At 44.3% G+C, this 15,203-nt stretch overlaps 3 protein-coding genes across 6 annotated transcripts in view; 1 reads left to right on the top strand and 2 right to left on the bottom strand.

Annotated features, from left to right (window-relative positions):
• IFRD2 (interferon related developmental regulator 2) overlaps positions 1 to 8,401 on the top strand; it is a 31,710-nt gene extending 23,309 nt beyond the window's left edge. Inside the window, exons 9-12 of the mRNA XM_063291981.1 lie at positions 236 to 373; positions 1,214 to 1,342; positions 1,659 to 1,754; positions 2,524 to 8,401. Of these exons, the coding sequence (XP_063148051.1) occupies positions 236 to 373; positions 1,214 to 1,342; positions 1,659 to 1,754; positions 2,524 to 2,604 (444 nt within the window). The 3' untranslated portion in view covers positions 2,605 to 8,401. The remainder of the gene's footprint in view (positions 1 to 235; positions 374 to 1,213; positions 1,343 to 1,658; positions 1,755 to 2,523) is intronic.
• Positions 1 to 15,203, bottom strand: part of HYAL2 (hyaluronidase 2) — a 138,323-nt gene that overhangs the window by 45,867 nt on the left and 77,253 nt on the right. The window lies entirely within an intron of this gene.
• LOC134489350 (uncharacterized) lies at positions 6,794 to 13,891 on the bottom strand. Its single transcript, XM_063291982.1, has 4 exons — positions 13,715 to 13,891; positions 9,742 to 9,885; positions 9,334 to 9,570; positions 6,794 to 7,393 (listed from the first exon to the last, which is right to left on the bottom strand). The coding sequence occupies exons 1-4, from the start codon at positions 13,854 to 13,856 to the stop codon at positions 7,260 to 7,262; spliced, it is 657 nt and encodes a 218-aa protein (XP_063148052.1). The 5' UTR covers positions 13,857 to 13,891; the 3' UTR covers positions 6,794 to 7,259.

The following is a 15,203-nucleotide window of genomic DNA, read 5'->3' as shown; positions in this document are numbered from 1 at the left end:
AAACATAGTATTAAAGCATATTTTAATTAGGGTAGTTAGAGGTGATATTTTGGGGAGGTGATAGCCAACCCAGCACCCACTGGTTGCCTCTCATTTTTAAAGGGAAGAGCAAAATAACATTTGAAAGAGATTGCCTTGTTTCTTTCTTCCCATGCAAGATGTGCTGCCTTTTGCTTAGTCTCTGGCCTCCACACTTAAGCTTTAGGTTTAATATCTTACTTCATTTTTGCCGCAGGAGGATTTCTTTTACGAGGACGCTGACCTGCTGTGCACCAAACTAAAAGCCTTGGCCACTGACAGCAACAAGTACCGAGCCAAAACAGACCGACGCAAGCAACGATCCATCTTCCGCGATGTCCTGCATTACATTGAGGTGCCTCTTGCGATCATTGCTTAGCGGGCACTACAAAAGCTGTGCCAGCTGGAATTCTGGGAGTTTGGATGGAAGCAGGCTGGGAGAGTGGCGGGGGGGGGGGGCATCTTCTGTTGGCAGGGCTGTTCATTTCTCCAAAGATCCTCAAGTGCTCTATTTCAGATCCTTAGGTTCTCCTAATCCCAAATGTCAGAAGCATTCAAGTGGAGGCTAGAGAATCATCTGTCAATCCTGCATCAAGAAGGGGAGTGGACCTAATGACTTAAGTGGTCTCTTCCGACTGTAGCACAGGCAGTGACTGTTCACTTTTGAGGAAAAGATATTCTGTGCGTGTTGGGAGAAGTTTCCTCCTTTTTCTTGTTACCTAAATGTTCCAAGGTTGAAGCCTAGTATAGAAAATAAGTTCCCATGTCTAGTTTAGAATCCTGTTCGTTCTGGGAAGGGAGGAGCATCTGTTAGGGATTTCCTCCCTTCCCTTCCAGAGCTGAAGAAAGGTGGTGCTTGCCAGCTCCTCACAGTAAAAGGAACAAAACACAGCTCTGGTTGGGATAGCTGTAGTATCCTGCTTTTTAGGGCATTATAATAAAGCTGCTCTGTGACTGTTCAGAGCCCTCTATTAGCAGTACCTTGGTAAGCAAGTGGACGTGACTTCTTGCATAGATTAAAAAAGAATCCCATACTGTAAGTGGTGTATCCCTGCACTCAGCATCCAGGAAGTCCCAGGCCTTTCCAAGCACGAGGAGATGACAGAGTCCGAGGGCCACCCTTCCGTACTGAGGTGGGTGAGGTTAACTAAAGCTCTTCTTTTGGAATCCCCAAGAGCGTTTTCTCCTTCTCCAGAATGGGGAGTGCCATGAGGAGACCATCAAGTTTGGACTGGAGTGCATGTATGTTGACAGCTGGGCAAGGAGAAGAACGTACAATGCCTTCAAAGAGGCCCTTGGTTCTGGTGTCAGGCACCACCTGCAGGTAGGGAGCTGAGGAGTCTGTGTGGGTTTGCTGAGAGGTAGTAGTGTGGGAGAGCTTCGGGTTACTATGGGAGGCCAATCCAGATGGCAAGCGTTTGTCCATACAGTCATCAGGAACTGAACTTGACTCAGTGGCATAGAATTATTGCTCCTTGGTTTAGATGTGGGTAGTGAAGCAGGAGTAAGATTTCAACAGCAGACCATCAAAGCATGGCACAAAACTGATCTCTAGCTCTAGGGATCTGCTTATTATCTCAGCAGCCTCTCCCAGTATACCACCTAATGGCCTTCTTTTCTCTTTGCACTCCCCTCCCCAGAACAATGAGTTGTTACGGGAGACATTTGAGCTGGGACCGCCACTAGTGCTGGATGCAGCAACTGTTAAAGCCAGTAAGATCTCACGCTTTGAGAAGGTAGGCCATCAATGCCACTGGTGTTTCTAGAGGTTTCTCATTTAGTTTGTTCAGCTCTGTGTGGTTTTCTCTGACATCAAGGAACTATGTCAGCCTGCCTCAAAGGGAAAGACACCAAAGTAAAATAAAGACTTCTCATTTCAAGCCACAAACAGGCTATATCTAAAAATCAGGTGTTGGGAGCAAAACAGGGAAGGAGCTGTTGCCTTTGTGCCCTGCTTCTGAATGTTCCAGAAGCTTCACACCTTTCCTGTCCTTTGGAACAGCTCAGCCCCTGAGATTTGGATGGCTCCAACCCTATTGGCCTTTCATGAGGTTCTGCAGGCCTGGCTGTTCCCTCAGGCCTTGGGGCAGAGTGTTGAGTGAGTTTCTTTAGGGGACTTAGTAGTACTTTGGTTGGTGTCCTCAGTTGCCAACTTGTTTTGAGTGTCTCGATATGCCTTATTTTTTATGATTATCTCTAATTCGTTTGTAAGCTCCACCAGAGGCTTTGTGTGGCCATGCTAGTTGAAGAAATAAATAAAAATGTTTGACCTAAATGTCCTTGTCCTGTTCCAGCAGGGCTACTCTGTCCTTCCTGTATTACCATTACAGAACTTCCTGTTCTTTCTCTGGCTGTGAGGGGTAGAGGGGTCCAGTGTCACTATAACAACAGAAATTACTTTGGGCCTAGTAGAATTAGACCGTGATTTTCAAGCTCTGAGTGTTCTTACTTGGCGGTTTTCTGAGCTAATCAGGCCTGTGTCTCTTCTCCCTCTGGCTGCCCCAGCACCTGTATAATTCTGCTGCCTTCAAAGCCCGAACGAAAGCAAGGAGCCGTGTTCGAGATAAGCGAGCTGATGTCCTCTGAGGGCTGGTCTCCTTCTCCTCTTCCTGCCTTCCATAGAAGCCAATGAACTACAACCGACCTGGACCACTGTGAACCTTGCAAGGGTGGAGAGATCCTGAGGCAGAAGCCCTCCCATGGCCTCAGCCCATTGAAAAAGTGGGCTTGTGCCCTGTCCCCCTCAACACCCCCACCTTTCTTTGGGGGCTTTTATATATGTACAGAATAATATTTAAATGTCTTGGATGTTTGAATTATGGTGGGATGACAATGGGCAGGTGCCATTTTTATTTTTTTAACCAAAAATTTAAGCGAGGTTGGGTGGTGGAGAGATTTTTTTCTCACCCCTGCTGCTTTTTTTAAGCCAGTGATTTTTTTACCCCTTTTCCCCCTATCTCCGTCACTGAATGTATTAATCAAAGACTGAATCTTCTCCCTTCGCCTCCTGCAGTTGTGAACTTTCCCAGTGATGAACTTGGTTCGGAAGGTGGTTTTAGGATAAGGCTATCAACGGCAGGGTCCAGGGTGGAGGCTGTGAAAGGACCAGTTTGAGGTTGGGTGCCTTGGGTTTTTCCCCTCTGGTGTTGAAGGTATTTTGCTGTGAGATGGATGAAATGTACTTTTAGAGATCAGTGTCGATGATTAAAAGTAAGGCTTGATAGCATGCGAAGAAGGTTATACCTCTTCTCTACTGATGCAGTTGCTTATCATTGTTGGCTATGCTCTCATATCCTCTTTATCGCCACCTGTCGTTCTGTTCTCACTCTTTGAGGTTCAGCTTTGCTTCTTGCTTACTGAGCTTTATTTTTTTTTTATGGGAAACTACTCTACTTCAGTGACAAAAGGAGAAGCCAATCAAAGCTGTGCCTCAGGCTGAAAAAAGGTCCTTTCCTTGTGTTTGGATTCTTTGGTAGGCCTGAGCATTCTTCTTTTTCTCCACACAGGGAGAATTGACCCTACTGTGAGGAAGTTCTCTGGTTTGTTGTCTGGTAAAAAGAGCAGCAGGTTTTTGATGCCACTATTGATTTAATTTTGCCTTTACTATTCATTTTGCAGTGGGAGAAAGTCATTGTGCCGTGGCAGTGGTGCCTCACCTTGTGACTACTTCGTTTTGGCTAACTTGCCTCTTTGATTTTTGCCAGCCTGCTTTTGCAGATGTAACAACTCAATGCTCAAACATTAGGCTAGGCAACCTTTCTGAGGCAGGGGCACATTTGTAATTTTGTGTGTATGTGATGTACATGCTGACAAAAATGGCTACTATAGGACACTAGTCTGTTTACAAAATGGCTGCATTGGTTGGCATGATCAGTCACCCAAACTTATTTGCCCAAAAGTGAACTTTCCTACTCAAAGTGTTCTCTGCCACCTCAGTGGGTCCTTTGTGCAGTCCACACGTTGTCCTATATCTAGAGCTTTGTTCTACGGCATCCCAGCTTTCTATTTTTAAAATATGCTTTTAAATAACATGAAGTGGAACAGGAAGCTTTATGGGTGCTAAAGGGGATGTCTGATGCACACTTACACGCCCACACATCCAGTTCTGTATCCCAAATCAGTTCCAGTTCGGCACCCTATCCCAGCTGAAATCATTGTTCTAAGGCAAAACTGACTTAGTAGAGATACACTCACGTATCTTTTTAGGAAGCACGGAGTTTGCACACAGTCTGCACATATATATCCAGCGTACTAAACCTTCATATTCCGCAGAAACCTTTGTTGATAAGAATGCAAAGGTAGCAGTCACTTAGTGGTAAGCCAAGCCAAGTTAATAAGATTCTCTTTCCCAGAAAATCTGTTTGGATTTTTGTCTAAAATACTGCCTCCCTTGCCTGTTTTTCTCAGAAGAGAAATCTGCGTTGATCCGCTGGTCTTCAGACCATGAGGAACAATTAGCCATAAGAATAAAACCTTTTCTTTTTTTTGCAGGAGGATGGCTAGCAGGAAAATAACTATATTCTCAGTGTATCCTTGATGAATACCAACTTTTATTTTGAAGCAAAAATAACACTTTAGATCTAGACCATTTTTTTTTTTTAAAGCTCAAGGTAAAGCCTCTCCTGAGCCAAGCTCAGCTCTTGGTGACTTTACAGATGTGTGCATGTAACTTTTCCAACAACATGGTTTATGGTTGCCTTCCAGGGCTTTCTTTTTCCCTGCCTAATGTACAGCTCTGGGATTTCCTGGGAGTATCCCATCTAAGTACTAAGCAGTAGGCTTTCAAGTTCTGCCAGGGTCATCTAAATGCTTAGTAAGTACGCTCCTGTTGGCTTGAGCTCATTCACATGGCTTTTGCAGCTGGAGGTTCATCTTCAAAAAGAGTAAAGAGTATCCTCTTTCAACTGTACACCCAGTGCCTTATTGGCTTTGCATTTTCTCATTCTAACCAGTTGTGTGCATATTCTCATGTCACAATGCATTTTGAATGGTGGCCACAGAAACCTAGAGCTCATCCACACAACCTCTTTGCCCTAACTTGAAGACACCTACTTGCCATTTGCTGAGGACATGACTCCACTATGGAGCCTCCATCTCCTTGCCAGCCCCCTGCTGAAGTGGGTTGAAGCCAATCCAAGGTGTTCCCGAAGGAAAGTGGTGTTTTCCAAAGAGATCTGCCATGTAGCCATTCTAGGTCACATGGGGGAAGAGTCATCAGAGGTTGGAGATCTGATGAACATTGATTGGCCCGTTGCAGGACTGCTCTGTGTAGCTGCTGGGCTCTGTGTCTCTGTGGCCTTTTCTAATTTGACTGGACTTCTCTTGTGTAATGTTTTCTTTTTTTTAATTTGGGCAGGGGAATATTGAACAAAGTAAAAAAAAATCTATCTGCTTACCAATGGGAACACTTACTATTCCACTGATAAGCAGAAAGCAGAACTTCTTCCTCTCTTTCAGGCACTGCAGCAGAAGACAAGGGTGTGCTGTGGGGCTACACGTGCTACTGCATTGTACTTTCTATGAGAGAGAGCAGCAGGCAGCGGCCTTGGTGAGCCCTCTGTCCCTCACCCACGGACCACGAGGCTGAGAGTCAGGGAGACTAGGCTTTGCCTCCACTGCCACTTCCGGCAATTCCCACCTCTACATTCCCCATAGGGTGTATGGGTTGAAAGAGCCAAAAGAAAGTACAGCCAAAATCCCATGCGTGCTGTAGCCACACAGAGCTTGGCTGAGAAGCCATCTCCGCCAGCAACCATCAGGTGGAAACCCGCAGCAGCTGGGACTGACCCTCTGGCCTTCCCACTGACGCCACCACTGGCTCCTTGGGCAGGTATGGCAGTCTGGGGAGAAGAGGCTGGGAAAGGAGTCAGCCCCACCCACGGAATGATTGCAGTTGTGTGGGTGGAACAGTTCTATCCACATTGCATCCTGAGTGAGCCTGGTCAATGTTACTGTCCCCTGCGTGCTTTCTTCCTTCAGGAGCACTCCAGGATGATTTTGAAGGAACAGTATTTGCACAAAAAACTAGCTCTGAGATATGTAGTGTACTGCCTCAACTTCTCTGGTCCTCCCACATTGAGTGTCCAATTACACAGTCTGCAGGCATGCTCAAGTGAGCGATTAGTAGTCATGTGGGTGGGAGGGGAAAAATAAGGAATCCTCCAATCACTGCCCTGGAATCCACATTAAACTGTGTGCAGGCAGCAATACATCTAGCCCCGTATCTGAAGATAGGCAGTGGGGAGAGTGGTTTTTGCATTGCCATCCCTTTCAGTCTCACGGGCAGCAGGGGAGCCCATTGGCATTGCTCTGTGGATAAGCCTATAGTGTTTTCATAAAAGGAATGACTTGTCACTCTCCTCTCTGCTTCAAAGGAAAAGTTAGCATTTTTCAACAAAAGGGTGACCACAGGCATTTTTCTGTTGGGCATTCCCCTGTAAAAAAACAAAAGGGGTCTTAAGTCTAACAGCAGGAAATTTATAGTCTGTACATACTCATATTCTTAATTTGGGCTACAGGACTACCCTCTCCATCAGTTTTTGCCTTGTGGAGAGCCAGGCACAAATTAGGAAATGGCTTTGCGTGTATGTCTAATTTCTGCTGTACTTTAACACAGAACAGGGAGTTTTATGAAGAATTTTCAGGGCCAACAGCAAACGCTCCTTTCTTTTATTAGGCTAGGATAATGGCTGGATTCTGTGTCCATGCCTAGTTCTTTACAGACTGATGGTTTCTTTTCTATAGGTGGATCCCCCTTTTAAGCAAACAGTGAGGATCAAAGAAGCCTAGGATTTTTTATTATAACTCTTCAAGCACATCCCCGTGCAACATTTTTTAAAAAAAATACATATGAAGTTGAGTAGTGCATTTTGAAAAAGGTGCTTATAGTATCTCTCAAAATACTGTGATCAATGAAACACAAAGCATGTGTGATGCTGCTGGAAGCCTGCTTACTAGGAACCCCATTCTTTTTACTTCTTGGTCAGATATCTGTCTGTCGCACAGTGTCCTCCCTGGGCAATCTCAAGGGGGCCTGTAGTCCATTTGTCCTACAGGTTGCAGCAGCTGGAAAACCCATCAGTGCTTCTCTAGGACTCCTTTTCGTTTTAGTGATCGGATTGTCCAAGTCACCCATACTGCTTTCTTTAAACTGGTGAAGCAATGAGTTGGCTTCCACTCTTCTAAAGCTCTGGAACTGAGCTTCTCTAAAAGAGAGGGTGGGAATGATGAGGCTCTCTGGCTCAGGTTTGACCCCCAAGCTCACTGGCATTTAGCTCTCTCCATAGCTGTAAGCTCACAGCCCTCATTTGCCGGATGGCCTCCTCTTGGGACTCCAGCCACTGGGCAAGAGCGCGGAGTGACTCCCGCTGTAAGACTGTAAAAGAGAGAAAGAGTAACCAGATGACTACCATAGGATGTTTATAGAGCCTCTCTCTTCTGCACCATTTTTAATATGGATGCATGTCACCCTGCTATACCCAAACCTCTTAATCTTTATATATATATTCCATTTGCAAATTTTGGATTACAATTCCCATGTCTCTGAGCCAGTAAAGCCAGTCTGCAAAGATGACTGAAGCTGAAGTCCTAAGTATTTGCCTAACATCTTGGTGGGGAAGGTGGCATAGCCACAACTAGGTTTATGAAACAAATTCCTTCCCATGCCAGCAAGATACACGCACTTGGATTGCTTGCTGGGACCCGAAGAGGACTCGGATCTCTTGAGAGGGCTGTGGTGACCATACAGCAGCCAGCCAGTGGTTCTAATGTCAAGATGTCACTCTGCTTGGCTAGGGTTGTGATCGGTCAGGGGCCATCCGAAGCTCAGGGAAACTGATCTATTCAGCATTGAGCTATTTAGTGTTCTGGGAAGAAATGCTCCACATGTCCTAATGATTCACATGTTGACTAAGTACTCACTTGCACTTAATCATGGTTTGCTGAATAAACCACAATAGGTTGGGTTGGCAAAACAGACTAAGCTTTAAATGATGGCTTGGACTCCACAATGGTTACATTAACATGTTAAGGTAAACATGGTGCCTGGGCATTGGAGCTCACTCAAAAAACAGTAACGTGGGGTACCACTTCTCAGTTTAAATTCAGGGGGAGCAAAGAGATTTGGGAGGTGTGGGTTGAAGGACAGGTCTGGGAGATGCTCAGACTCCAATTACAGGGAAATCCTCTGTCAAAGCAACAGGGTAGGAATGGATATTTATTGCGGGAAAGGGAAGATTAGCAGCCTACAGATATTTTGTAATCTTGCTATGACAGCTTGAATACTCTGAAGAATTAAACATAAATTGTAATTTTAAGGGGACTTGTTTACAATTCTTTTTAAATTATATAATAAAAGCTAATTTGATTCTTTGTTCAAATGTTATCTTAAAAAGTGACTGCTGTTCTGTACCTTCCCCACATCCCACCAATTGTGTTACCTCATATCTAGAGGAAAAGAGGAGAAAAACAAAAGCATTTCCAAATCAGAAAAGGGTTTGGTGGTGGTAGTAAAACCAATAGATCTCTGGGATTATACTTCAATTCTGAAAAACAAAAAGGCCCCCCCTCTGGGGTGCACCACAAATCCTAAACAAATCACCTTATGGTTTATTGTGTCGTGTGAACTGTGTTTTGCAGTTTGGACAACAATTACCTTATCAAAAGCAAGCTGAGGCATTTTCCCTGTTTCTCCATTAGTGTAAACTGCTTTAAGTGTTACATGTATAGGCTCTTATTTAAGATGGCACTTGGAGGCCTTTCATAAATTAGTCTGATCCTGAGGGTTGACCCAGCCAAGACCATAGAGTTCTGGTGTGTGTTGTTTTATTTTTTATTTCCTTCTTTCCTACTGGTAGAAGGGGGCTTGGAAAAGCTTGCAACCATATTACACTGGCAAAGGAGGCACCTGGTGCTAAACATCAGCACGAGCTTCCATTTTGTGTTTAGAATGGGAAGTGTGTTTTCATGTGATTTATGCAACAGGCAACCCAATGTGTAACTACAGAGATACAGAATCATTTCACAAAAATGTCAGCTGAGATACACAGCAGGAGCTACATTTTGGAAAGGGAATGAGAAGGGAAGCAGAGTGATTAGAAGCACTGGGCATTGGAAAGCTAGTGTTTTCCTCTAATTTAGCCAGAAGAACCTTTATGGCATATCATCAGTTCCCATCAAAACTTCTCCTTGGGAAGACTTCAAGAGGAAATGCTCATTGAAAATGCTTTCTTCCCTATGACAAATACGTATTAGATGCTATCTTGAGCTTTTAATTGTTTCCTCATTTATGTGTGGCCCACCAAACTCCAGACTTACCACTCAGGTACACAGCCAGCGTAGCTAAGCCAAGACTGGCCACAACAAGCACTCCAAGGAGAGCGAAGAAGGCAGTGGGGCAACAAGCAGGTCTGAAGCAAGGGCAGCAGGTGAAAGGGAGAAGGTGGAGATGTTGGACGGCGGGAAAGGCAGGGTCATCTTCATCTGGGAAAGAGGCATGCTTGGAGGAAGCCCTGTGTGGAGTCCATGGAGTGATGGGCTGTGACTGGCTGCTTCCTGCAAAAGAAGGGGAAAGGAAAAATAAGAAATGGGAAGGAACAGGAATAGACCTTTGGTCTGGGGACTATCCCAGGGTTCTTCAGCCATTCTGCAGTCAGCACAAGCTTACCAGAAACTGTTCAAAGAGCAAAGGACAGAGAATAACCTCAAGCCTTCTTGAAAACATACCTTCAGGAACCTTGGTGTCCTCACTTCTGATGGAGGCATAGTGCAGGTCACTAATAGATTCTACTGCGTGCAAGTTGATGTCTTCCGTGTCATTCTGTTCAATGAGTTCTCTGTCAGAGGAAGCAGAATCCTTCACCATGGTCTCTGCCCAGAAAAAGAAAAGGAGTTTGGCGGGTGAGGTGAACCAATCTCCCAGAACAGGCTGCAAATTTGGTCTCCGTGTGCTCTGAGGTCTGATGGATATTTTCCCATCCTGGGAAGGAAAAGTTTGCTCTCTTTAAAAGGGGACTCGTCCCTTTTTATTTTCCTCCCTGCTTCCTGCAGCTTCTAACTAATTCAGAGGTGGAAAACCACCACACTCATCTGTTTATTCAATTATTGCTAACGCTTCTAAAATTATTTCACCTCTGTATAAAAAGAAATAAACTTTCTTGGAACACTGCTTCAGTATAGAACAGTGTTTCTCAACCTTGGCAATTTTAAGATGTGTGGATTTCAACTCCCAGAATTCCCCAGCCAAACTTCCAGAACGTAAGGATCTCCTGAACATGCAACATCATAAAGCAAATGCGGTAATATCGTTTTACTCAAACTGGCGGCAGGGATCAAAGAGATAGAAAACATTACTAACTTGAAATTAAAAGTTTAGCTTCCTGAGAATTGCCATAAAAGAGATGAGGACATCCTTGCTTTGCAGCCTGAACTTCCCAGTGTTTGTTTTGCTGCTTTTGGATAACGTTTTGAGATGGTCATTTTGGGAATGCATCTGGGGGGAGAGAGGTGAGGAGGAGAGGACCTTTTAAAAGGGGGAACCCAATAGGACAATTGCCCTGGGCCCTGTGCATAAAGAAGGCTCATCCAAATGATAATTCAGTAGTCAAAATAATTAGATAGTTTAATATTTGTCATTCAAGGCTACAAAAAGTTGAAATACTGTAGAATGCCCAGAGTTAGAGTATTCCAGTATTTCAGTTCCCACCACACTAGTTAAATGGACTGTTGTTTTAATGGACAAAAACATGAAAAAATATGTAAGAAGGGAGTACATGCAGAAGGTGGGGTGGCAGCTGTCATCGCAGCCTGCTTTCCTGCAGCCACATTTACTGGGAGCATGTTGAAACAATTGCAGAAAGAGAAAATTCATTCCCTATACCTTTTCTAGTATGTTAAGAACTTCACCTGAGTTCAAACAGTGGGAATCTCACTGCATCCCACCCACCAATTCAGAAAGAAGTGCTTGAGCTACAGTGACAATAGCACAGGGCCCAGGGGTGTCCCCAGGGTGTAATTTAAAAAAAAAAAATCAAGATGGCAACCACAATGGTGTGATTGAAACTCTGCCTGGTCTTTGTGTGTGTCACAGATGGAACGTAATATCTGGTAACAGCATGGGATGACCTTACTGTGGTCTGACCCGATGCCTCTAAATTCTGCATTCCTACAAGCACTCCAACCTTCTGATGCTAGCACCTTCTAACATAAACCGTATCCTTTACTGTACTTTACCCATGCAGTGTCTCCTTTCACATAAGGAAAAGAACAACAATCTGGTTTCTGTTATTTATCTCCTTCCCCTTCAGGGTCATCAGAATGTTATTTGCCCCTCACATTACCCTGTGGACCCTCTTGGCACAGGCAAAGGATGAATGCAATTTGGTGGAGTCCCTGGTGCTCTCTGAGCCTTGTTGTTTTCTTGCAGACATTTCCGCAAGGCTCAGAGAGCACCGGGGACTCCACAGTTCAACCCTGAGCTACAAATATTTGAATGCAACTTTACTGGACCAAAGTCTCTCTGCCCTGGAGTGGGGCGGAGAGTGCAGCAGATTTAGCTCCAAAGGCAGACGGCCAGACAGACAGTGACTTAAATCCTCCGTCTTTTCATTGCCACGTTATTGCTGGCAGTGACAGCCAGTGATGAGAGCATCTCCCCTTTTCTCTCTTCCTGAGAGTGGGAAAAGGCTGTCAGGCTGCAGAAGCTGTTGACCGAGATGCAGGGGGATGCGGCTGCTTTGCTGCCCTTCCTCCCATCCCACCCCCATGCCAGCAGAAAGTCTTTTTTACATTTGCTGAACTTTGTTGTTCCTCCTCAGCACAATTCTTTCTCTCTGACACAACAGGTTGTGGTGATAGTCACAACAATAGATTTCAGGAGGTGATGTGGGGGTGCCTGAATGAAAGCTCCGTCTGCTGAACTTCTGCCATAGGAGAGCAGTTAATGGAGCAAAATGCTGCCAAGTTGGCAACCTGACCCCTGGGTGGGATTGCCTCTCAATTTGTGGTCATGTTTTTCAAGAGCACAAAGGACACCCAGGCAGCATAATCACACTTAAGGAACAACTTAGATGGCAGGGCTTCCTTTCTACCCCTTTCACTAAAAGATGGATGGAAGAGGGATGCTTTCTGCTGCTCTGTGCCACAGAAAACATCCATTTGCTCATCATGACTCTGTGAAAAGCACCCCTTGAATATTCTCATGGCTGTGCTTATTTACGCAAAGTTAACTTGGCAAAGTATAAGACAGCTTAAGTTCGAATTTCAGAAAAGAGAACAGAAAATGAATTTTGCCGCTTTGAAGATTCTTAAATGGTGAAAGAGAATTCCTGTCCAGTACTGTATTGTATTAGAACAAGGGCAACAAGGATTATTTGCCCAGTACATACAGCCAAAGGGACAAACTACAGGTGATAAGTGCCAAGCAATCAGGTAATAATAAAGACAATGTAAAAGATTCCAAAGTAAGATAAGGCAGGAAATGCTTTCAGTATAACAACAATGTGTCTTAAGAACATGCAAAATTAATTGTAAGAGAAAAACAAGAGTTATAGAACTCTTACGCCCATGTGAAGAATAAGTTGAGTAAATGCTGTGTGTGCACACAGACAAAATTACATCATTTTGGTAAGCATTAATACATATGAATTGGGCCCCATCGTCATGCAGAACAGATCATTTACCGAGAAAATGCACATGATCCAACTATGAAATCCACTTCATCAGGTTGTGGCCATGTTCATCAGTGTGGATGGTTTTAAACAAGGATTAGCCACACACGCAGCTAGTGCTGGGTAAGGCTACAAATAGGTAACCAGTTATGAAGGCTGCATTTATTTTCTTAACTGTTTTGGAAGGGAGGATCCCCAAACATTATTGTACAAGACTGGAGGAATAATTTTACCTGGTTTGCAGACTGGAAATTGTCCCCCACCCCAGCTAAAAATAACAATGCCATGATAGAGGCCAGCATCATTTCACCTTCATGTCATTCTCCACATAATTTTTTGCATGGTAGGCAGAGGCTCTAATGGGAAGGGAAAATAATGCAATTATTTTAGCCTGAGACTTTCTCATGATTGTCCTGATTTTTTGAGAGGAAGCATTTTTGTTTCTTAAACCATGCTAAGGTTTTGTTTTGGGGGGTTATACTAACTTTTTATGTATCATCTATTTCAGAAGGGGAAAATGCTGCCACTGATTTTGGGCAATGACAGCTGGAAGATCTCTGGGGAGCCACAAAAAAGGGAACCAGGATTCTCAGTTGCCTACCACTGTTCCACAGAAATTTGCAATACCGCAGAACCTATAACCAAGCTGCAGGAACTTTAAGCATTTATTCAATAAATAACTGCGATATGATAACTGACTGTTTGCACAATAATAGCCACACATTTATCTGAACAAAATTCTGTAAATTAGCCCAAAGTCTCTTTCTTTCACATACTTACCTGCATACCATAGGCTCCTGTGCCACTAACAATCAACACAGGATGTTTGACTATTATAATATTTATTTATGACTGAGGAAGAATATTAAAAACTGAAACTACTCCCCTGAGTACAACAGGTGAATGAGCCTTTCCATTCAAGCTGTATGGCTTCAAGCTCCAAGGAACTAGAAGGTCCCTCTATAGAAAGGCCATCCCTTCTGTGTGATAAATATATGTGCTCCACAATGGAGACCTCAAACAGACCATACCTTCTCCAATTCCACTGGACATCCTATAGACCAACTCCTCTTTCTGTGGCTGTCCTGGAGGTAGCTCAAAGAGGGGGAAGTGTTCAGAAGGCGCTGTGCAAGGCCTGTCAGGTCCTCTGGGAACAGGCAGGGAAGTAAACATCAGCTTCTGCCCGTCAGGTCAGCTGCTTGGGCTTAAAATAGGAGTTAGAGGAGCTCAAGGGGGAGCTATAGATAGAGACAGAAAAGAGACACTGGGTGGGGAGACCATGAGCTATATTAGGCTACAACAGAGATTGGAAAGCTGATTGACAGGGGAAGGAGAAAAGGAGGAGGAGGAAAAATAGAACTGTGGATGTGAGAGACAATTCCAGAGGCAGAAAATGCTAAATGGAAAGGGAGAAAATTAAAAAGCATTGGAACTCTTCGGTTAGAGTAATGTAAAAGTTGCAGCTTTCCTCCCTGATACTTTCTGAACAAAAATTGTTCAGAGGTAAGCAATAATGAGAATCTCAGCAGCATTTTCCAGAGTCTCTGGAACTCTGCACTGCATACCTTAAAACAATAACTATTCTAATTATACACAACAACGTGAAAACACAGTTGCCAGTTCTTTACCTGGTGTTGGCCTTCATTCGCACTGAGTTCTTCCTAAGAACCTAGGATGTCGTAATGTATTGGCAAGGTATCTGTGTGGATCCAAGCAGTGGCCTTTTGTAATTGACAGATGGAAATTTTGTCAATGCGCAGATTTTCTAAGTGCCAAGTTTTTTGGAATGGCACCCAGTGTGCCAATAACTACTGGGATCACCACTGCCGGTTATTATTACTATTATTTTGTTGTTGTTTATCTGTTTAGTCGCTTCCGACTCTTCGTGACTTCATGGACCAGCCCACGCCAGAGCTTCCTGTCGGTCATCACCACCCCCAGCTCCCCCAGGGATGAGTCCGTCACCTCTAGAATATCATCCATCCACCTTGCCCTTGGTTGGCCCCTCTTCCTTTTGCCCTCCGCTCTCCCTAGCATCAGCATCTTCTCCAGGGTGTCCTGTCTTCTCATGATGTGGCCAAAGTATTTCAGTTTTGCCTTTAATATCATTCCCTCAAGTGAGCAGTCTGGCTTGATTTCCTGGAGGATGGACTGGTTTGATCTTCTGGCAGTCCAAGGCACTCTCAGAATTTTCCTCCAACACCACAGTTCAAAAGCATTGATCTTCCTTCTCTCAGCCTTACTTATGGTCCAGCTCTCGCAGCCATATGTTACTACCGGGAACACCATTGCTTTAACTATGCGGACCTTTGTTGTCAGTGTGATGTCTCTGCTCTTAACTATTCTATCGAGATTTGTCATTGCTCTTCTCCCAAGGATTAAGTGCCTTCTGATTTCCTGACTGCAGTCAGCATCTGCAGTAAACTTCGCACCTAGAAATACAAAGTCTTTCACTGCTTCTACATTTTCTCCCTCTATTTGCCAGTTATCAATCAGGGTGGTTGCCATAATCTTGGTTTT

This window comes from Candoia aspera, chromosome 2 (genome assembly GCF_035149785.1).
Source record: "Candoia aspera isolate rCanAsp1 chromosome 2, rCanAsp1.hap2, whole genome shotgun sequence".
Lineage (NCBI taxonomy): Eukaryota > Metazoa > Chordata > Lepidosauria > Squamata > Boidae > Candoia > Candoia aspera.
The sequence above is the reverse complement of the archived record's forward strand: the minus strand, read 5'-3'. Positions and strand labels throughout refer to the sequence as shown.